Source organism: Parasteatoda tepidariorum, chromosome 3 (assembly GCF_043381705.1).
Source record: "Parasteatoda tepidariorum isolate YZ-2023 chromosome 3, CAS_Ptep_4.0, whole genome shotgun sequence".
Taxonomy (NCBI): Eukaryota; Metazoa; Arthropoda; class Arachnida; order Araneae; family Theridiidae; genus Parasteatoda; species Parasteatoda tepidariorum.
The window spans coordinates 8,338,843-8,362,531 of record NC_092206.1 but is presented as its reverse complement, the minus strand read 5'-3'; the positions used below and the strand labels follow the sequence as shown (position 1 = coordinate 8,362,531).

The 23,689-nt window shown below is 27.8% G+C and overlaps 1 protein-coding gene across 2 annotated transcripts in view; it reads left to right on the top strand.

The window, feature by feature from the left end:
• The window catches only part of LOC110281907 (Isoleucyl-tRNA synthetase, mitochondrial), a 43,927-nt gene that overhangs the window by 7,157 nt on the left and 13,081 nt on the right, over window positions 1-23,689 (top strand). For both annotated transcript variants that reach the window (XM_071178301.1, XM_071178302.1), the window contains exons 7-18: window positions 1,261-1,322; window positions 3,381-3,471; window positions 7,584-7,699; window positions 9,000-9,172; window positions 10,372-10,608; window positions 11,802-11,962; window positions 13,674-13,776; window positions 14,664-14,754; window positions 16,517-16,622; window positions 18,495-18,597; window positions 19,631-19,756; window positions 21,123-21,251. In XM_071178301.1, the coding sequence (XP_071034402.1) occupies window positions 1,261-1,322; window positions 3,381-3,471; window positions 7,584-7,699; window positions 9,000-9,172; window positions 10,372-10,608; window positions 11,802-11,962; window positions 13,674-13,776; window positions 14,664-14,754; window positions 16,517-16,622; window positions 18,495-18,597; window positions 19,631-19,756; window positions 21,123-21,251 (1,498 nt within the window). The remainder of the gene's footprint in view (window positions 1-1,260; window positions 1,323-3,380; window positions 3,472-7,583; window positions 7,700-8,999; window positions 9,173-10,371; window positions 10,609-11,801; window positions 11,963-13,673; window positions 13,777-14,663; window positions 14,755-16,516; window positions 16,623-18,494; window positions 18,598-19,630; window positions 19,757-21,122; window positions 21,252-23,689) is intronic.

Here is a 23,689-nt window from a genome sequence, read left to right as displayed (position 1 = left end):
ATTATGCAATATTTAAAGTTACAAATACCTAGACTTTTTACTTTTTAATAATAATTAAGATGATCTGATAACTTAAAATAATATTATTGCATTTCATTATTTATTGTACTTATTATAGGTAAAATATATGTTTATTCTTTCCAAAAAATATTTCAAGATGTCATGTTATTTTTGTATTCTAAATGTTCTTTGTATGTGATTTTAAATATTGCATTTCAGTGTTTTTTTTTTTTTTCTATTTAGATGTTCCACGCGTCTTATCACTGTAAAATGTGTGATATGCCATTAAAATTGAACAAATCTAATGTTATGTACTATTCATATTAAAGAAAATATTTAATTGATAAAACTGCGAATCTAAATTAAAATTACAATAAAATGTCATTAAAAGCATATAAATTAATACTGAAACTCAACTGAAAATATTTCAATCTTTAAAAGCAGATTTGGTTTAGCAATTTTTGTCTTAAGGAAAAGGAAGAAAAAGGAAATGATTGATTGCAAAATAGTGTCATATTTTAACAGAACCTCAAACTTTTTTTCTCCTTTAAATTACTTCTTTTTTAAAATACTTCAATTTTATTTTGAAAGAAATTAGTAATTTTGAACATTTTTAAAAAGTTAAAAGTAAAAGACTTCAATGGTAAAATTTTAATTTCATTCAGTCTAATTAAAATCATAAAATTTTTTAACAAATTAATTAACATTTAACAAATGTTATTTTTTAGGGTGTGAGATTAATCATTAATTGCATAAAGCTATTGAATTTTTACAAATATTCAAAATGAATATATATCTATAATGAAGTAAGTTCCCTAGATAATTCTAAAATAATAAAGTTAAGTATTCCCGCAACAGCCTCTTGTGGGCCAGGGGAATCATGGATGAGGATGTTCGACATTTTTGTGACCAACATTATGACTGTGGTAATGTAGTCGGCATTGGGCGCAATCCGTCTTTACTTCCCAGGCAATCTGGTACCTATCAATTTAAGTCATGTTGAAAGTCTATAGATTCATTTCAAAATGGATTCAGAATGGTTTCATTTTCAAAAAAGAATTTTTTACACAATACATTAATTCATGAGGAAGGTCTCAATTGAAGTTTTAGTTTTTTAAGGAATTTTTAATCACAGTAATGCATAATCTTAATAATATAATGAATTTTATGTTATTGAATATTCAAGATTTGATGTCTTGTTTTATAAAGTTTATTAAACTATTACATTATATTTGTTTCTATGTTTCCTTTTTTTCTCAGCTGTTCTATTTATATCAAATTTGAAGTTCAAAACTGTCCTGACTTTATAAAAGATGCAATAGGTAAGTTATTTTAAATACTGTTTAGTATAGATTATTACACTAATTAAATAATTTTTGAAAGGATCTGTTGTTCGTTATCTGCTATTTTTTTAAGAAATGTATATTTCATCTTTCCATCATTCACAATAATTATGTGTGTTTAAAAATTAAATAATTTTTTTTAATTTTCATGGTTTTCACAATATCAAGACACAGTTTTCTGTTTCTTATATTATTTTAGTGTCAAATATTTTATTATTTTTAAATAAAAATCTTAATAAAATCTTTTCTATTTAAATACTTAACGAAATATTTATTATTTTTTTTAATGAACATTTGGTCAATGCAATTTCTATTTAGCAATGCAAAATGCAATTCATATTCATTATAATTCATCTTTGTCAGGACTTGTTTTATATTGACTTTTTTTATTCTTAATTTCTCATTAATGTTTTTCGATTAAAAATATCTTGTTTTAAACATTTCTTCTAGAATTTACTATAAATTCTACTGATATATTTAAAAATATAATTGGATTAGTTCACAAATATTTTATGTGCTCTCAGCAGTTACATTTATGTACAGTATTTATCTGCCTAAACCATTAAAATTAAATTAACACATTAATAAATCTGAATTATATAAAAAAAATAATATCTAATCATGTTTTATAGATAATTAGTTTAAGAAGGTCAAGAGTGGTTTTATAATAAGAATTATTTAAAAGGTTACAAAATTTGTTAGTTAAAAGGAATTTTTTTTTTATTTGTTAGAATTAAATTTAATTGTTTAATTTAACTCTTTTATGTGTTTCAGATGTTATAAAACTATTTGAAATACTTGAAACAATTTTTCTGTTACACTAGAAAACTCTGTATTTTTGTAAGTCATCAATATCGAATTAAAATTAGAATTAAGGAAGAAGGTTACTATATTTTTACCAACATTAAATTTATTTGATTTTTTTAATCTGTTACAAGGTAATAGTAATTTGAATTGTGAGTTTTGTCCATAAATTCCTTATTATCAGATGCAAAAGAGTAAGAATTCAATTCTAAATTAAAATCATCAATAATTAATTATACCAATCATTGATTATTAAAAACAAATGAAAAGCTGAATTCATTATAGAATATAAATCAAATGATAAAAAAAAATTATAATTTTTAGTATAAATTTAAATCTATATGTTCAAGCTCCATATAATACAAGTCATCAAACGCAATATGGCTTAGTTTCTTTTCATTGTCAATCATATCCAGTGTGCTACAGGTAACAAAACTATTATAGTCACTTCTTTTTTTTCACAGTGTGTAATGTAATGTGCTACTTTTAAAAAAAAACACACATTTATTGTGAGTGTTGGCAACCACTTATAACGTTTATTAAGTAAATAAAGTAACTAAATTTTCAAATCTGATTGGTGCAAATCTTGATCTCCTATGTACTTTGCTTCTTAGATTAAATTAAAGAGTCCATTCGCTGGTTTGAAAATGGTCAATATTGATAATATTTCTCCCCAGTACACTATTTCCCAATCTAATAACATGGAAGAACCAGTTTCACTATGAGGAGAAGACTACAGGTTAAAATACGACTTTTTACATGCAGAACTGTCAGTGGGTTAAACAACTTAACAAAATTACAGAAGTATAATAATTTTCTGTCATTTATTTTATTAAATATTTGCTGCTAAGAAATCCATAAAATGTTGAAGATTGAAAGATAAAAATCATAAAAAATGGTTAAGAATAATATATTGGTTTATAGAATTATGACTTAATAATTTCCTGTGTTTAAATATGCCAATTTATTATTCTGCATCTTTTTTTACCAATTTTTCTTCAGTCTTCAAAATTTTTTTAATTTTGAGCATGCGTATGGTTGAATCTTCCAATAAGATTCATTTCCTAAAACTAGTTAAGTAATAACTATGTTTCAAATGTAGCTGATAATCACTAAAAAGACAGTTGCAAATAACTGCAAGAAAAATATAGTTTTTCTTATCACTGATGATATCTGAAAATATATATTTGCATTTTTTTTAAAGTAACTTTACTTATGAATTCTGTGATACAGGTCCAGGCTCAAAATTAAACGTTTTAATATGGACCACCACCCCATGGACCCTTCCTGCTAATCAAGCTGTGTGCTATTCAACTGAAAAAAGGTAACACAACTTCTAATAAGTTAAACTATTTCAGATTAAATTTTTATTTGTAAAGTACTTAAATATACACTAAAGAGTACTTATATATACATCTGGCCAAAAATATCTGGACACCCGATTGTTATGGTGGTGGAAGCATAATGGTGTGGGAATATTTCTCGTGGTTTGACCGTGTACGTTAATTCCTGCGGTTGAGCCGCAATGGCCCAAGGGATAGAGCGTTCACCTTCCAATGAGACGAACTGGGTTCGAATCCCAGTCGATACAAATTACGCATTCGGCTTGAACCGACCGTAGTGCTGATGTGAAATATCCTCAGTGGTCGACGGATCATGGGTTAGAGTCCCCTTGCCATCAGGCTAATCGTGGCAGGTTTTCATGGATTTCCTCTCCATGTAACACAAATGCGGGGTAGCTCCATCAAAAAGTCCTCCGCAAAGGCAAATTTCTCCCAGCACTCGATCGAGGAGTTCCCTTGTCTTCTGGATTGGGTTCAAAATTACTAGGCTACAGAGCTGAACATTAGTAGTTATAAAGCCATAAAATTGGGTCGGCTGTTCAACGATGGTTATAAAATAAAATTCCTGCGGTTGGAAACAGGAACTCTGCGATGTATGTGGACATTCTGGACAATGCTCCATCCCCAACTCTATGGCAATATTTCGAGGAAGGCTAATTTCTCTTCCAACTCCATTAACACATTGAGGCTTGCGCAGATGTGGTTTAACGTAATGAGTGTTCAAAAACTGGACTGACCTTCTCATAGCCCTGATCTAAATCCCATAGAACACCTTTGGGACGAGTTAGGGCGCAGATTACTGTGCCAGCCAAATCGACCCTCCTCACTGCAAGCACTCATTTCAGTTGTGATGGAAGTCTGGAATGTCAATTCCTCTGGCCACCTATCAAAAACTGGTGGAAAGGTGCAGGCTGTCTTCAATGCAAAAGGGTGACCAACATCATATTAACCCCTTAACGCACAAATTTTTTGAAAGAAACCGGCCGAAAAAAATCACTTTTTTTTAAATGTAAAAAAAATTGATTTCGCTCCTGGTTCAACTTTTCCTTTGATGGATATTTTTGATATACTGTGTTTTTTTCCATGGAAAAAGGCTATATTTTATTCTTGAATAAATAAATGTTATAGCATACAATCCTATGTAAATAATAAATATCAATAAAATTATTTTTTTCCCTTAGCTTTCACATTGTTATTTTCAATTCTTGATTATATTTGAGTGTGAAAAATTATAGCAGCATAAAATACAATGCCGTTCAAATTATCTCGAGTGTGCGCAGTTTTTCCTGTTTATCGCCCTCGAATTAACTGGAGCTCACAAGTTAAGGGGTTAATATGTACCTCATGACGCTCTACATCCATACCACTAGGTGTTCGCATACTTTTGACCAGATAGTATTTGTTGGCTTTTCGAATGGTATGAAAATAGATAATTTAATTTGTAAGATACCAATTCAATTCTAATGTATAATTATTGTAATGCTTATTTTTTTTAACCCTTTTATAGAGTTATTTTTTTCCATTAATGTTACATTAACATTCTTTATAAAAATAAACCCATTTATCTTATTACCTTAATTTTATTTTCAAGAACTTTTTTTGTGGGAAGATGAGTGAGATTTTTATTATGTTTACTACTGTTAAGAAAGGATCATAAACTTGAACTTTTATGCTTACAAATAATTGAATTTATAAAATCTGTGTTTATGTCTACAAACAAATTTAATGAGAAATGATCAAATGAATGAATGCGTAACACACAAGGGAAAACAACTCCCTAGTGTTGGCTTCCCTTCTAACCTCTACTAGTACCCCCATTTATGTAAACAAAGACCTTTATTGGTATTATTTTGTTTTTTCCTAAATTATCAGAGGGTCACACAAATCATTCCATTGAAGTTTTAAACTTAATGAAGTTGAATGCACAAGAAACTTCCGTTATAAACGATTGATGTAACTAAATCATAATTATCTAAAATTTTTTTTCTTCTGTTTATTATTTTTGAATGATGTATGAAGTATTTTTTAAAAAAATTTTATGATTTTGATAAAACATGGGTAACATTTTTTTTTCTTTTACCAAGAGAACCCAAAATGTTAGCATTATTTTTTTTTTTTTTGACAGAATTTGAAATTTTATATTCAACATTGTTTTTAAGTTAATAATAGCTTGTGCAACTTTCAAAAACTGAGAGAATCAGTTTATTATTTCTAAATATATAATTTGTGGGTTGCAGGTTGATAACCAAAGTTTTCCTTTAAAAAAAAATCTTGTTTGTATTTAGATTATTGGATTTTAGACACTTGGAGCTCTACGTTACCATTTACTTCTCAAATGCATATGGTGCCTTTCAGAACTTCTTTTTTCAATGTGTGTAATAACAAAATATATACCGTAAACCGGGGCGAGTCTGCCCATTTTTTCAGTTTGTCAACTTTCAAGTGGTCAAACTTTTGTAAATATTAAAGAAAAAAGGCTTTTAATAGNAGTGAAAATTAAATAAAACTAAAATGGGTAGACTCGCCCCTGGATGGGTAGACTCGCCCCGGTTTATGGTATTAAAAAGAAATGAAATTAAACAGCATTCAATGCCACCTGCTTATTAAAATCACATTCATTCTGATCTCATTTGATTTTATAAAACAATTAATTATGTGAATCAACATGTTTACAGTTGGAAAAAAAAGGAATTTAATTATAAACTTTACAAATACATTTAAAATAAAATACAAATAATTTAACTAAATTATGCTTAACTGTTTTAATTTACCTTTGGAATTTTTATAAAACAGGAGTAAAAAAATTTTTATTTACATTAACATTCTTTTTAAAAATAAACCCATTTATCTTATTACCTTAATTATTGGCATTTTTTTATTATTATTATTATTTTTTTTTACAGAATTTGAAATTTTATATTCATTATTGTTTTTAAGTTTATAATAGCGTGTGCATCTTTCAAAAAACCATGAGTGTCAAAAATAATTTTGAATTTATCTTAAAAGCTCTAGTCTTATCATTTAGGTACATTGTTAGCTAATAAAATTAATATGGAATGCTTTTATTTAAAACCGAATCACAATGGAACATGATCACATGTTGTTTAAAAAATTTTGATCTTTTTCTAGCTCTGCTTTTTTGTTGTTTAATGAAAAAACTAACAAAGGGATATCCTTTTGCTTTATGGTTTATCTCATTGAATACGTAAACATTCAATCTATTCTTAAGTTTATTTACATTTGAATTCTTTTACATTATTGTTGTGGGTACTTTATTTTTCTTAATTGAAATTTAAGAGTGAATGATGGACATACAATAATTTTCCTTAATGCATAAGCAGCTTTCATTTTTATTTTTTTACTTTTCCATCCCTGTTTCATTTTTCCTTTCCTCTGATCTTTCAATTTCCTCAAAAAGTCTAATTCACATCTGTTGTTATGCTATTTTTACTTGGTAGATTGACGATCAATTCTACTTATCATACAAAAATGAGAAAAAGCATGATATTAGTGTACTTTTTTTTCTTTTTTCACCAGAATATTTAAAATTTTCTTCCCCAAATAATTACAAAATGAAAACATGTCAAAACTGCCCTTCATTATAATCATTATCTTTGTTTCCTGAAATCAAGCATCAAAGGGCATATGTTTTAAAAACAAAAAATATCACATAATTTTCCTTTTTAAAACATGCCCTTCAAAAGCAAGATTTTATGAAACAGAGATAATGATTAAAGTGAAGGGCAGTTTTAACATGTTTTTAATTCTGTTATAGCAGATTCGGTGTTATAATCCAGTTATTTTGTTAGTGTCAGTCACTGTTTTTTTATTTTAAATTATTTTGAGCTATTGCATTACATAATCAAAAAATATTATTTAACTATAGAAAGAAATTGTTTTACAAACTAATTTTATTGATTTCTAAAGGAACTTTACTATTAGACTGACAAAGTTATTATATATTTATTATAGTGTAGGATATTGAATAAACATCATGAATTAGAGTGTAAATTATTTAGAACTAATAGTAGTTTTGTTTACCTGTTCTATGTGTACTATCAATAAAATATCAGATACTTTTCATTTTATTTAGATATTGTGTCGTATTTTGTAAAATGAAGAACGAGTTTTATCTTATTGCAGAAGAAACTATGTCTGTTTTAGAAAAAGTACGGAAGTCACCGTTGCATGTTCTAAAATCATTTGAAGGTTAGACTTAATAAATATCTTTCTTTTTTTTAGTATATTTACATTTAAATCCACATAATAATTTGATGAAAAATAAAATAATGCATAAATTGAAGAAAACATTTGTTCTGACAGAAACTTATTTAACATTTAATTTTGTTTCAACTAATTCTTTAGAAAAAACATTTTATGTGTGGACAATTTTCATTAGCATGACAAAATTTTTAAATCAATTCATAACAACGATGTTTAAAAGCATACCTCGTTTACTTTTAGCAAAAACTTATTGTGTTTAAAAAAATGTTTTTGTTTTTTCAATTTGACTAGTTCTTTTAAAATTGTAATCAAATAGTTGTATTTACAATAGACCAAAGTAAGTAAATGTGTAACTAGCTAAAAATGTTTCAGCTTTGCCTTGCATCAAACAAATAGAATTAATGAAGTAGGTTAAGTTTTAAAATTAAACTTTTCAGTAAAGCATAGGTAAATAAAACTATGAGTTTAAAAAAACTAGCTTAAAACTTTGGGAATCTTTTAAAAAGAGTGATTAAAACAAGAAATATATATTTTTTTTAAATTAAAAGAAGAAGAAAAAAGATTTTTAGAATTTCAGTAAAAAATTTAATATGAAATTTTTCAATTTTAAAAAGGGAGGAAAAAACTTGAAAGCAGACTAGTGAGTTTTACTGACCTCTTCTACTGAAATTCCAATATAAATATTTTTTTAGCAGATCAACTTTAATCAAAGATCATTGTTATTTTTGTGTTTTTTATTTTTAAAAAAGTTGGTTTTCTATTTTATGACTAGCCATACATTTCAAATATGATCAACGTGAAAAATAAGCAAAAAGAGATAGAAATGCAGCTTACGATACCAGCCTGGTAGCAAAATCTGCAGTACTGCTTATTATAACATCTGAAAATGATCTTAAATTACCTAGTTTTTTGATTTATAGTCTCATTTTGACTGAGTTGGGAATTGCAGATAAATTTAAAAGTGGAACCCAGCTCCTATCGTTTGAAAATAACATCAGCTCTTACTTATCACGCCATACCACTGCAGGAGCTTTCATTTATTTTGAAATTTCAATAGACATACACATTTTCTCTCAGAAGTCTACAGTCAATATCTAACGCTGCATGGTGTTGCATCGAATATTATTTTGTATTTTTCATTTAATGCAATTCTATTATCGTTATGTAAATATTAAATAATTTCTATTTAATTAAATTTTCATGCTTCCTTTTTTAAAAATTAATTTTTCAAATTTTCAGTCATTTGTGTGGCATTTTGTAGGTTTTAATTGAAATTTTTGTGTAGGATCTCTGCTGAAAGATGTTGCTTATATTCATCCAATCTATAATGGAAGAATTTGTCCACTTCTACCTGGTCATCATGTAACTATGGATAAAGGCACTGGTCTTGTACACATGGCGCCTAACCATGGCTTTGATGATTTTATTGTTGCTCAGAAACAAAATCTTCAACTTGATGTAGGTTTGGAAGCTTTTTTATAAACTTTGCCTACTTTTCACACATTATTTAAACACTGTAATAGTATATTTTGTTTGCCAATGATTGTGAAACCCTTGATAAACATTTTAATTGCTTTACAATGTTCCTTCACTGAACTCTAAGACCATACATAGGATTCTTTTTTTAAAAAAAATGTTAGTTCTTTTGGTAGAAAGCTCTCAGTAGGATTTAAAATAGTAGGTTAGCTGAGAAGCTTCATTAATTTGACAACCACTACCATATACCTATCACTATAAAAGCTACTAAGAATAATCAATTTACAAACACCTGTGACTCTGATATATTATTATTTTATTGAAGTTGACGTTTCTGTTACTTTAAATTAATAACTTATGAATCTTTAAATTAGTAACTTTTAAAAATATCTTCCAGACAAATTTTGGTAATGGAGAGGCAATTCACAGAAATCCCAAAAAAATTCTGCCACAGGGTTTACAATTATTGTGAAATGATCAAGCAATGTTGTCAAAGTGCAGTGAAAGAATCGGGATTTTTATTTATCTTACTTTTGTCAATTTTGCCTCATCTTTTTCTTAAAATCCTGATAAATGGGATTGATAGAACTTCAACATCTGCTTCTGCAAACATAATTTGAACTATTGCTGAATCTAAATCTGCTTGAGTTTACATCCCTCCCAATGTATTGACATGGTGGCCAATGTATTGACATGGTGTATTGCATGAAGTTAAATCAATATTCTTTTTTTTTCTAAAAAAATGAAACAATTATAACGCTTGGACATAAGATATATAATTGTGAAAGGAACAATGAGTAGATATATGAATGATTTCAGGAAAACGTTAGAGGCTTATTATTTAGTGAAAGATGTGACAATTTATATAACACAAGCTGCCATTTGCCATTTTTGTTTTGTTTCCTATAAGCAATAAATTAATAAAATAAAGGAAAATATTTTTTTTTTTAGAAAAAATTACCAAATGATAAATTTTAAAAGCATGCTATTATCTAGGAAAGGTAAGTTTTGATGTCAGGGAGGTGATAATTTCTAAAAATTTCGGTAAACAAAACATTAAACTATATTAATTGATAAAAAAAAACAAGTTCAGTCTTGAAATTTGTTTATAGTGCCACCCATGGTTAAATATATTTCTTTCGACTAATTAGAAAATCAAAAGTATTTTTTTTGTCTTTTAGGAATGCATTATTGATGAAGAGGGGTGTTATACCTCTGAAGCAGGCAAGGAATTTGATAGGAAATATGCATTAGATGATGGAAATGCATATATTTTGGAGAGGCTGAAAGATCAGATTGTCTATTCAGAGGAGTATGTTCATAGTTATCCGTACGACTGGCGAAGTAAAACACCTTTGATCATTCGAAGCAGTTATCAGTGGTTTATTGATGTACATCAGATTCGAGATAAAGCCATTGTAAGTATTTTTCAATGACTAATTTCATTAAACTTTAATTTTTCAACAGATGAATGCTGTTATATTATTTCAAAGACCATATCTATAAAGCAAAATGAATGGCTAGTAATTTGTTCACTTTAACTTATATTATGAATTTATTTCTTATTGTTTGATTGTTATTTGACTGGTATTAATTTGTTAAACCTAAAAGAAAGTGCTACCCTTCATTTGCTATCTGAAAACATTGATCAATAAATTTGAAATGGTTAGTTGTGAATATTTATAATTTTTGTTGTTCTTATTGTTTCATTTCATTTTATAACCGCCGTTGAACAGCTGACCCAATTTTGAGTTTACGGCTAACACTGTTCAACTCCATAGCCTTGTAGTTTTGAACCCAATCCAGAAGACAAGAGAACTACTGGATCAAGTATTAGGAGAAATTTGCCTTTGTGGAGGATTTTTTGATGAAACTAACCCGCATTTGTGTTACAGGGAAAGGAAAACCTCCCACAGTTAGCCTGACTGCGAGGGGACTTTAACCCATTAGTCTTCCGGTGAGGATATTTTACGTCAGCACTGTGGTCAGTACAAGCCAGGTGCTGAATTTGAGTCTCAGCTATCGCTGGGACATTAATCCAGGTCACCTCATCGGGAGGCGAGCGTTCTTTCCCCTGATCCACCAGGGCTCTGTGTCACCATGTCTTATACCATTTTCCAATACGAGCAAGCCTATTTAAGACAGAGGGGCTTCTTCTCGTTTTTCCAGTGTTGTTATTTATAGCCAAGAATTCCAACTTCTGCCACACATATACGTGACAGTATGGTTTACAGACAAGACTCATTCACACCCCATTCATCCATCCGCAGATCATAATTTTTACCTGAACCAGAGAACCAGTACCCCCAGGGGTATTGATTTTTTATCAGAATTCAGTGGACTTAGCAACCCCAAGATATTTAGCGGCACCAGACACCATTTTACATTCTTTGGCCATCGGGATTCGAACCTACAACCTTTCAGACCTGGGCCCAATGTTTTACCAGCCAGGCTATCTCAGCTCTATGATTTTATAACTAACAAACAATTTTTTTAGAATTGTATTCTTCCGCAAAGACAATGTAAGTTAAAATAATATAACTTCCAAAAAAATTTATAGTATTTTAAATTTCTTTTTTGCATATTTAATAATTTTTGTTTTATTTTCTAGTCATGTCTTCAGAATGTCAATGTTATTCCACCACATTTTAAAAAGAGTTTTCAAATCCAATTAGAAACTGCCCCACAATGGTGTATTTCTCGTCAAAGATCTTGGGGAGTACCTTTTCCTGTATTTTATGATCCAATTCACCATAAACCTATTGTTCATAGGTATATTTCAAATCTTCTTATAACTTTAATATAGTTTTTTTTTCAAGCAATTGCTTGGTTATTTTTACAAAGTTACTTAAGTTCATAATTATTTGCATACTTTAATGAAATGTTTTTTTCTTATCTTGATGTGCAAAATAAAATGAATGTTGTATTGTCTTTGATGAGAAAGTTACACTGGCTGAGAGTGCATCCTTTTAACTAATAAGATCTTACATAACTTTCTGCTGCTTTTAGCACAACAAAGCAGCATACTCATTTGATTATCAGCGCAAATTAATCTATGTTTCACTAACTTTTAGACCATAAATTACAACTACTAAGAATCAGTATATAGGAGGTCATGTCAATCTCTCTTCATTCAAAGGCGTTTCAACGAGTTTTATATTTAGTTTGTGGCAATATCAACCAAAATAATGATTTAATGATTTCCTTTAAATTTTTTCTAAATCAAATGAATCTTTTTCTAATTCACTGGTATCAGATTGAACAGATCTGTGCAGAGGTTCTAATGGACTAAAATAACATTGCATCTTTGAAAAAGAAAACAAGACTTTGTGCATTGGTTGTAATAATGGAACATCTGTTGTAAAGGGGATTGTACTAAAGAGGGTACATATATATTTGCATAATAATAACAAAAATATTGAAATATCTATGTTTACGACTTGACATTGGTTTAAAAAAGCTATCCTTTGAAGTTTAACTTTGCTATCGCATGCCTATAAAAGTAGACATTTTTTTAGTTAATTCTGTAATATTTTACAATACGAATAATAATTGCAAAAATAGAAGCTAATATAAAGAGCGAAACTTGAAATTATTTTGTTTTAAAGTCATTAAAAAAATAGTTAATATGCACTACGGGTATTGTATTTTGTAATCAAATTTTGCTTTAAAATTTTTTTTTCATTATAAGCAATGTAATTTTTAGTTTCAAAATCTGAAGTTTGAATGAAATCTGTTAAATAGCTACTAATAAATGAAAATTCGTGTTTACAATTTTTTGTTTAATTTTGATATTGATATTTATGCCCATAAAACTATTTAAAAAATTAAGCTGGAATTTAATGATCATCTAAAGCTGAAAAGTAAAAAAAAGTAATTTGTTTTTACTCTTCCATGCATTTAAATTTTTTTTCATTAGTCAATTAAATATGTAGTAAAAATTAACAAATCATTAAAATTATTTTTAAGACAAGTTTTGTAAATGAGGAAATACATTTTTATTTGTATGAATGGTTCATAAGATGCGCTGAATTACGCAAAAAGTGAAAATAATCTTTATTTTTATTCAGTCAAATACTTTATCTGACCTCTAGACTAAATTATTGAGACAATATCTTCAGGATTGTGACTTCACTATATTTTGATAGTAAAAAATTCAGATTAGTCAAAAAATTTTGGAGCAATTGTTAAAAAGTGAAGTAAATATTTGTTATTTTGCTACCCATGGTTTTGTATTTTAATTTCCCTTTTATCCTGTTCTTGAAGAAATTTATTGAATTTTTAGTATGGAGCTCAAATTATGCATATTACATTTTGTTTCCAAAATATTTATTCATTATTGATTCTTTATCTTTATTCACTATTGTAAAAGAGAGAAATAAATCTATGTTATTTTGCATTCCTTTAGTTTACATTTTAATTGTACTTAGAAAAATTTATTCCATTTCTTATGGAGAAATTTATTTTGGCTATTTTATTTCAGATTGTTGACTGACCATCTGTGTTCATTAATAAAGTCTAATGGTATTCATTGTTGGTGGGAAATGGATTCCAAACAGTTGTTCCCTGCACTTTTGAAAAAACAGGTATTCCTCTGTTTTGATTTGTTTACAGAAAAAATCGTGATTAAAATAGTATTGAAACATTAAACCTCTTGCACTTATAACTAAATTAAATTGGTAATTAAAATTAAAATATTTATTAATCTTAAATAAAACTTTGAAGGAGATAATTTCTTAAATATAGTTTTTAATACTTTATAGTTAAATTTACACTCAAATGTAGCATAAGATCATGGTGTCATATGATAGCAAACTCCTCATAGTTCTGTTTAACATATTGTTGTTTCTAATGATCCTTGGGCAAGCTAAGCTTGTTAGTCATTGACCTTTTGCGAATTAAGTTGAGAATTTGTGCCTTTTGTTTTATACTTATACTAAAAATTACTTTTTTTTCTATTATCTTACTATTCTTTCTTATAGTTTAAAAAAAACTTATGGATGTATTTACAATATTTAAATTCCATAATTGAAAAATATGATAATTTAAATTACCAGGAATTTTAGTAGAGAGTTTGATTGCATCAGTTTATTATTTGATATTTTCATTTCAGCTAAGTTTTTAAGATTCTGAATTCCATATGTATTTATATTTATAAATATGATAATTTAAATCAGTATGAGTTTTAACAACAAAAAAATTTATCTATCACTTTTTATTTTAGTTTCAGCTGTGAATATTCAAGATTTTGAATTCAAATATGTATTTCTAACTGTAAATTATATGTTAATTTAAGCCAATATGAATTTTAACAAAAGTTGTATTTTCTTCCAATTTGTATTTAAATTTCAACTGAATATTCAATATTCTTAATTCCAATATGTATTTCTAATTTTAAATTATATGATAATTTAAACTAATATGAATTTCAAACACCAATTTTCTTTTCTATCTATTTGCATTTCAATTTCAGCTGAATATTCAAGATGCTGATTACCAAAAGAGTTGTGACATAATGGATATCTGGTTTGATAGTGGCTTAAGTTGGAATTGTGCTCTTCCAGGTTAAACATTTGTACATGTTAATTTTAAATAAGTTTTGTTTACTAGTTGATTAAGTTTACAAAAATTAACCAAGTTTAAATAATCTGAAAAGTTGCAACTAATAAGATTCTTTTATTTTAGAAAAGTAAAAGAATTATCTTTAAAGAAATTCCATATAAATGTCAAATACTGTGGTATATGTAAATTTTATTTACTTTAAAAAAGTAAAAAAATTCCATAGAATTTGGCATTTTTATGGAGTTTCTTATGTGTCCATGTCTAAAATATGAAAGCTTTATATACCTATGAAAAATATTATTTTTTATTCTTAATACGTGATTTTGTATTATATAATTGAAGATCTTGGGGTTAAGCATGATAAATATATCACTTCCCTGCTGCAAATAATTATATAAAAAGCCACACACCTCTGTTGTAAAATCTATTTTTCTCTAAACTAAAAAAATGTAGGAATCGATTTTAATCCTCAATGTCTTGAGTTGGATGGATTTTTGATTTTTATAATTAAGACTTATATTTTCATGATTAAAAAAAATAAGCCTCCTATCTTTTTTATTGTAGAGGATTTTTATGATGGTTAATAAAATGATGAAAGTTACTAAGGTTATGAATAGCAATGAAAATTTAGTGGTCTATTAGGACTTACCTAGTTATCCATTTAGTGGTACAAAAATTTTATTACAATTACATAATTCATGTTATGGTACACATCAAAAATTATTAATTCTCCTCTATAACACCCTAAAACTAATTAGGTTCATTACCTCTTAATGGATAAAGATTAGTATTTTTTTTAATCAATTGAAAAAAAAAGCATAAATTCAGTGTACAGATTAGGATGGTGATGCCAAATAAAAGAATAAATGAGGAGAACAGAATAAGTATGAACTAACAAAATATCATATTGAAAATTAATTATCTAATAATTATAAAATCCTAAATAAAGTTAATTCTGAAAGATGTTTTTTAGATATTTAAAAGATATTTTCAAAAAAATATTTTTTTTATTGATGAGCTACACATGAGAGCAAAGCACAACATAACATGAAACTTTGAAATTTCATCATTTAAATTTAAAAGTACTAGACACTTTCAGTTATTACGTTTGAAAATTTTTGAAAATAAAAATATGTAATTATTAAATTTAGAGAAACATATTTAGTCATGTCACAGGCCTCTAAATGGCATTTTAAATGATCACAGGCATTTTAAATGATCTACAAACGCCTATTCTTTTAATTTTAAAGCTGCCTTTTTAGGTAGAAAAACTGAAAGGACTGGTCCTATTTTTCATTACTATTTTATAAATTCCAAACCTATTTCATGGCAACAAATTTGTCTCCCAGATTTTGGCAACATTAGTAGAACATTTGGCAATAATTGTCGCCATACTGGCATGAACCTTAGTCCTGAAGGTTCTTAATAGGATGGAGGTTATGAAGATTTTTATGGAGGATTACATGCTTATGATTATAAATTTCTTTGCATATAAAAATTTTAGCAATAAAAACGAAAAAAATTAAATAATAAAAATAATTTACTATTAAATAATAAAAGATAACTACTGAGATTTATTTTTGAAATGAATGTAAAAATGCTATGCATTTTTTTTATATAATTTTAATAGCTCCAATTGATGAAAATATTTTAAACTTTTCATGCCATAAATTTTTCATTGAATTTAAAACTAGCTTTTTTTTCAGTAATATTTTATGTCAAACGACATTCATGATTAAATGCTAAAATGATGTTTTCTTCTAGATCCAAAAGTTTCTGATATTTGTATTGAGGGTATCGATCAAATGAGAGGCTGGTTTTATTCTTCTCTGATTACATCTGTTGCCTTAGGAGAAAAAGCACCTTATAAGTAAGATGAGTCGCATTAAATTTAAAACTACTTTCAGAATCATACTTTCTATAAGTTGTACTATGAGGCCAGTGGTTGTGGGTTCGAATCCCACAGTAGGCAAGGATGTAACTTTCCCCCTCTCTCTCTCTGTGTCTTCTATATCCTTTCTTCTGTATAAATGTAACCCACCCTATAAACGGGTTTATAGTTGTATGATGTGGGCGACGCTACTCCACCACCAAAGCATAGCCATAGGTGCCCACTAGGTAACGATAAGAGAGTAGCAATTCTAGCATTTTTGAGGCCACTGGGAAACAGACCCAAGTGCCCGCCAATAAAAAATAAATATTTTCAATAATGTTAGTTTGATTTTATCGAAAATATAAATTGTTGATTTTTATGCCTTTTATATTATAATTTGAAATAAATATTTTCTTATTTTTGTTTGTTTAATTTATTGACTGGTTTAATCTTTTGCATTCAGTTTTTAGAATTAATTTGAAGACAACATAACTTGCTAAATTATTTTTAAAAAGTTAGTCTTGGTAATTTTAACTTTTTTTTTACAGTTACCAACTGCCTCAGAATTGTAATCTGTAAATCAAAAAAAATTTTTTTGATCTGTAAATTGTGTAATCTATATTATTGCATAATGAAATTATTGCTTTTGATCTGTCTGTCCAACCATGATGGGGTGATTGTATTCTTGGCTTTTCGTGTTGTTCATCTTGCTCTAAAAACTAGAAGCAAGGAATTCTGCGTTTCTCAAGATAACTGGTTTTCGAACTTCTGCAAATCAAAATCTTATAATCTGGCGAAGTATTTTTTTTATTTCTAATAGCAAAGGAAAAAGACAAACTCTTATAAGATTAACAAAGAACACAAATAAAAAAGAACATAATAAGTGACAAAAGTCAACGTCCCATCAGCAGATAGCGAGAGCTCCGGTATCGCTTCACCTCCGAGCCCCCGCGCAGAGCCATGCATCCCAACAAATGGTTCATGTCCATGATTTCGTCTCTTCCACAAAGTGGGCAATTAAGACTCGTTAAAATGTCAATTTCGTTAAGGAAGTTTGCCAGGCAGTCATAGCCTACCGCAAGTCTGAATTCCGCAACAGCCTTTTCACGGGACTTATCTGAAATATAATGATCTAAAATGTAACGACAAAATGTTAAAACCTTTGTTAAATCCCGTTAGCGAGACGTAAACACACATGTGGTTTTTCTTGCACATTTGATTCTTTTGGTGTGGTGAATTTTTGCCATTTAGAATACTTGGAACTGAGCCGGAAACTGCTAATATCGTAATTCTTTTTCATGCAATTCGTATTTTCACGATTTAAAAATCGTGTATAGCAATTCCTTATTCACGTGATTTAAAAAACCAATATCACAATTCGTATTCACGCGTTTGTCGTATTGAAGATCAATTTTCCTGTTTATAGGTGATTTAAAAACTACGCATTGCGATTTGTATAAACGCGATCTAAAAATTATGCATCGTGATTCGTTTTTACGCGATAGAAAAATTCAATATTGCAATTTATATTTTCATGTTTTTGATGTACAATATCGCGATTCTTATTCAACGATTTTAAAATCCGATATTGCGATTCCTGTCAGAAGTTTTTCTTTACTATAAAGGTGTGATATTTTTCATGAGTAGGTAATTTAATTATAAATGTTAGTTTAAAAAAATTATTTTAAATATGAGACATGTATGGGTATATAAATTGATATTGATTTTTTTCACATAAAATTTTCAAGGTTTTTGACTTCATGTCACAATTACCCCTTAATTACGTTGGTAAATCTTTTTAATCACTGTTATGTTGAACTGTGAAATCATTTAACATGTAAAATTTCAAACAATTAATTTCTATTTCAGATCTATCATGTTCCATGGTTTTGTAACAGATAGCAATGGTCGTAAAATGTCTAAGTCTGAAGGAAATGTTGTCAGTCCAGATGACATTTTATCTGGAAATAAAGTAATTTTTTTCCATCATCTCATTTTCAAAACCCAATGATTAACCTAAATCATTGTATTACTTGTACTGTCACAGAATTTTCTCACTTAAAAGTTTTTTTAAAACATTCTGTTCTTGAAACATTTTAAAACAAAACTAAAAAAATTTATTTTAGTTTTGCATTATTTTATTTAGTAGTCATCATTGCAGGTTAAATCATTCACCATAAATATTTTTTTATATATATATAACTGTCGTTTAACAGCCAACCCAATTTTGAGTTTACAACTTCTAATGTTCAACTCCGTAGCCTTGTAATTTTGAACCAATCCAGAGGACAAGAAAACTCCTGGATCAGTACCTCCAGAGGTTTGATTTGTTATGGGAACATGGAGGACTTTGTGACCTGACAGATTTAACGTGCATCAGTAACTGGGCCCACGACCTCTTGGATGGGGGCCCAGAGCCCTACCAACCAGGCTGTCCTGGACAGTCTTTCTTTCTTTAATTATTAGAAATATATCTTGGACTACGCAAAAGTAATGAAAATATACAGGACCAGCACAATTGTTAACACCACAAGGATTGAGAAATGTATTAGTACAACACTGCTGGGTTTCCCTATTATGGACTGGCTGTTCATGCGCATTTTAGAGAGTACTTTTATTTCAATAAATTATTTTTATTTTATATTTTTAATAATTATTGCAATCTAGTCAAGTCAGTCTAAAAATAGTAGTTTTTTGCAATTTATTAATTTTCAGCTAAATTGGTGAGCTTTGCAAATTAGTTGCCAAATCAATAAACTATAATAAAAGATCTAAATTACGACCTATTTGAATGCAATTAGCATAAAATAGAGATAATTTAGATAAATAGAATTATTGGCTCAAATGCCCATGAACAGCCAGTCCATAATACCAAAGTGTCCCTGGTAGCCATTAGTTTTGCTCCGTAATGATGTTCCAAATTTAAATATGTTATAAAATTGAAAATATTTAAATGGTTTTCTCTTCTTCAATTTTATTTTTACTGTCAAAATTTATTTTTGTAGAAAAGTGGAATTCCTTCCTACGGAGTTGATGTTCTTCGATGGTGGATTGCAGCTCATGCCTGCCATTCTGAAAATACTCCTCTCAAAAATCAAATACTAGAAGAATGCTCTCAAAGCATTGACAAAGTCAGTTATTCACTATATAATCACTTACAATTTGTTTCATTCATAGTTTTTAATATTTAGATTTTGCTTACTGTTTATCTTACTAACAGGATTTGAGATTTACGGTGCATAGGTCATACATTAATATGTTATACTCTTCTTTACATCTTTCGAATATCATTTGGTTAAACATACTATTCTGTTAATTTTTAAGGAAATACGATTCTCTTAATACTTCAGGTCAGAAAAACATTTTAGAAAGTTTTTATATTTCCCATTTATTAAAATTTGGAGAGAATATTTTAAAAAAAGAAAAAGAGAAATTTGGAGAGAAACTTTTTGTTAAAAACTACATTATGTTTTATTAAACTTTAATAACAAATAAAAGCTAGTTTTTTTAAATACTTTGCTTTCGTTTTTTTAAAGTAATAAAGTTTCGTAGGCTATATTGAAGTTCTAGAACAAAATGATTTATTGAGCGTGGAATTTTTTTTTTTTTTTTAAACTTTCAATTTTCTACAACTTTCTTTAAGTATTAATTGCTTTGATGTTGGCATTATCACTGAAATTTAAATGTAACCCCAAAGATTCATAAAGATAACTGAAAATGTGCAAACTTCTAATAGTATGTTAAAAATATGAATTTACTTGTTTCTAAAATTCCATTAAATTCGAATTTTACTTTTTACTGTTGTAATTTTCTAGCTATGGCTTTTCTTTTACTTCGATTCTTCTCCTGTCTGTTTGTTATACAAACAGTAAAACACTTGGGGAAAAATATGTATATTATAAAAAAAATATCTGTTTTTATTTTTTTTTATTACCTAAGGTTTTGTGGCCCACTGTATTAAGCATTACTATTACATTTTATCAGAGCTTGAATTGATAATTGAAGCAGTCAATGTTAAAAGGGGGTATGTTACAAATCTGCACTTTTGAGAAAAACCAAAAAAGACTGTGTCAGTTGTGGAAAGATTGTTCTAATTGTTTTCAAATTGTTGGATTATCTTTAGGCAGTCTAGAAAATTACCTGGTATTTGATATTAAGAATTTTTTAAAAAGTTTTTTTGGGTTTTTCTCAAAAGTGCAGATTTGTAGCATACCACCTTTCAACTCTGACCTCTTCAATTGCAAAAAAATGAAAAGACGCTTGTAAAGAGAGTCCTTTGTAAGTGAAACAAGTGGCATTTTTGTTACTGGACAAAGAAAACTACAAAAACCTGCTATTAAAATTAAAGTTTTTTAAATAGAAATAATTCCTTTTAAACATAATATTGTTCTCTGTAAAAATGATGTATTTTTTAATGTAAACATGTTCATTAGCTTTTCTTTATCTTACAAAAAAAAGTTTAATAGATAAATAAGGTTATGTATTTTATTTTTTTAGATGCGTAATGTATTGAAGTTCCTATTAGGTAGCTTATCTAATTTTGAATCTGAATATGTCACAGATGTTTCGAAGTTTAGAGCCTTAGATCTGTACATGTTGCACAAAACGTTACAGTTTTCTCAGAAAGTAAGTCTGTTAATAAAATTAAATTTGCATGCTTTCAGCTTTCTTTTTTGTTCAGATTCTTCTAACTAAGATGAAGTTAATTTGAAGTGGATTTGAATGCATGAAAATTGTTCCAAAATCTTTAATTTATATTTTATTATTAAAACATTAAACAATTTCTTTTAAAAGTTTTCTATTTCTACTTAGTTTTTTTTTTTTTTGTCAGTAATTCATTTCAGTAAAATTTCCTAATATTTTATTCAGTAAAATTTCCTTCTTTTCAGTAATTTGTTGCTTTATTATAAATCTAAATTTAAGTATTGTAAAATTACTAAGTAAGTTTACAAGATTAATCAGTGAAGTTTGTAAAAGAGATAATGTGCACTTATCTTATATGTCTTAATTTTTTTTTTTATTTTTTATTATTAAGAAGTTCTTGTAGTATTTTTTCTGGCTCTTAATTTTTTCATACAGGTCTGCTGGCTATTAAAATAGCGACTGCCAAAAAAGAATAATGTTGAGGTTGAAAAGCTTTAATAAACATGTTTTTACTTTTTTACTTTACATTTTCAGTACCAACCACTCAATATTTGTTATTTACACTGTAAGAAAATGTTTTGAAATACAGTTATTAGTTTATAATTAACTAATTTTTATATTTAACATTATTAGTTTACTGCATATCTAATTAAAATAAATGAATTATTTTAATTATATAAATTATTTTGAAATCAGCCAATGATGACACTTTATCCATAGCTGCCAACATGGATAGGAAAAAATCCTGCATATCTGCTAAAATTACTGCATATCTAATTAAAATAAATGAATTATTTTAATTATATAAATTATTTTGAAATCAGCCAATGATGACACTTTATCCATAGCTGCCAACATGGATAGGAAAAAATCCAGTAAATTTTACAAAATAAAATAAACTTCATGATAATTGTTGCATAATGTACTAAATATTTTATACATGGGAATTTTAGGGATTTTTAAAATTATCAAAATAGGAAAACTGCAATATTATACAGTTATGATTAACATTATATGAACTTCAAATGTTATGCATAATGTTTACTCATAATTTTGAATAGTAATAGGCATTTAATACATCAAAGATAGTTAAAATATTTTTAATTAATTTAAAAAAGGAATTCTAAATAAAAATAGACAGAAAATTTTGGAACAAAAAAAGCTTTAAACTGATTTCTATAAATGAGGCTCGTTTCATTATGTATTAATAATACTTATTTAAATATTCAAACTAGAAATAATCTGAGCAAAAATTCTATTTCAGTAGGGATTTTTTTTTTTAAGAAAACATGCTGAATTTTAGGGAATTTTAAAAAATGTACAAAAACCAGAATTTTTATTAAACCAGGAGAAACTGGCAAGATCCAGAAGAGTTGGCAGCTATGCCTTATCATATAGTAGCAATTCACTGGTACAAAATTGGGAAAGGAATTGGTCTGGTCACATGATCTAATTCAAAAGCAACACAACCAGACATTTTTCTACCCCGTAATCCAGTGGCGAGAGCGTTACAAACAGGCTTGGTGTGGTCATTGTCGGGGAAGAAGAATAGGTGGTGCTCAAAAACATTAGCATATTTTTCGGAAGAATATTTTCTCTTAGAGAAGGCAACATTGAATTCGTTAATGTAATTATAATATAAACCTGGTGGAATACAGGATTGCCACTCAAATCGGGAAAAAAAATTCCCTGTGTTTTCCCTGTATGTATTAAACACAATATATTACGAGGTAACACAACAAATACTGTGCTCTTGTGTGAACTATATTGGGATAACTATTTTTATAACTAGTTTTAATTGTTGGGAATAGTTAGAGAAAAAAAAGAACAGCTGAAAAAACTTAAATAATGCTATAGAAAATGAAATAGTTTAGTATAGCTGAAATATCATCCTTAAATATTCCATACATTACACTTTGAGTGGTCACCATTTTTTAAAAGATGAAAATAAGAAACAAAATTCCCTGTGTTTTCCCAGTTCGTAAAAAAAAAAATCAAAATTCCTTGCATTTTCCTATTCTCCCTGTAGAGTGGCAACCCTTGATTAGCGTAATTTATATATATATAGCTTGGTAATGTAACTGCACACACTGTATAACAATGGGTATCATGTGATTATTTTCTACTCTGTCTTCCACTGCATAAGTTTAGAAAGTTTATTTTTATTCTTGTGAAAATTAAACAATTCTATTTATGTATAAACAAAGTAATCTGCTATCGAGAATGGTCTCTATTATTGCAAGTCTTTTTCCACGTGGGTCAACGCAGCTGTGAATGTCCAATAGAAATAATTTAGGGCATTGCTGCTAAATAGTATGTTATTATATTTTGCAGCAAAGCCACAATCATCTGATTTGTATTATATTGATTCTGATGAGGTTTTATGAAATGATAGTTTATATTATTTTTGTCATGCAATA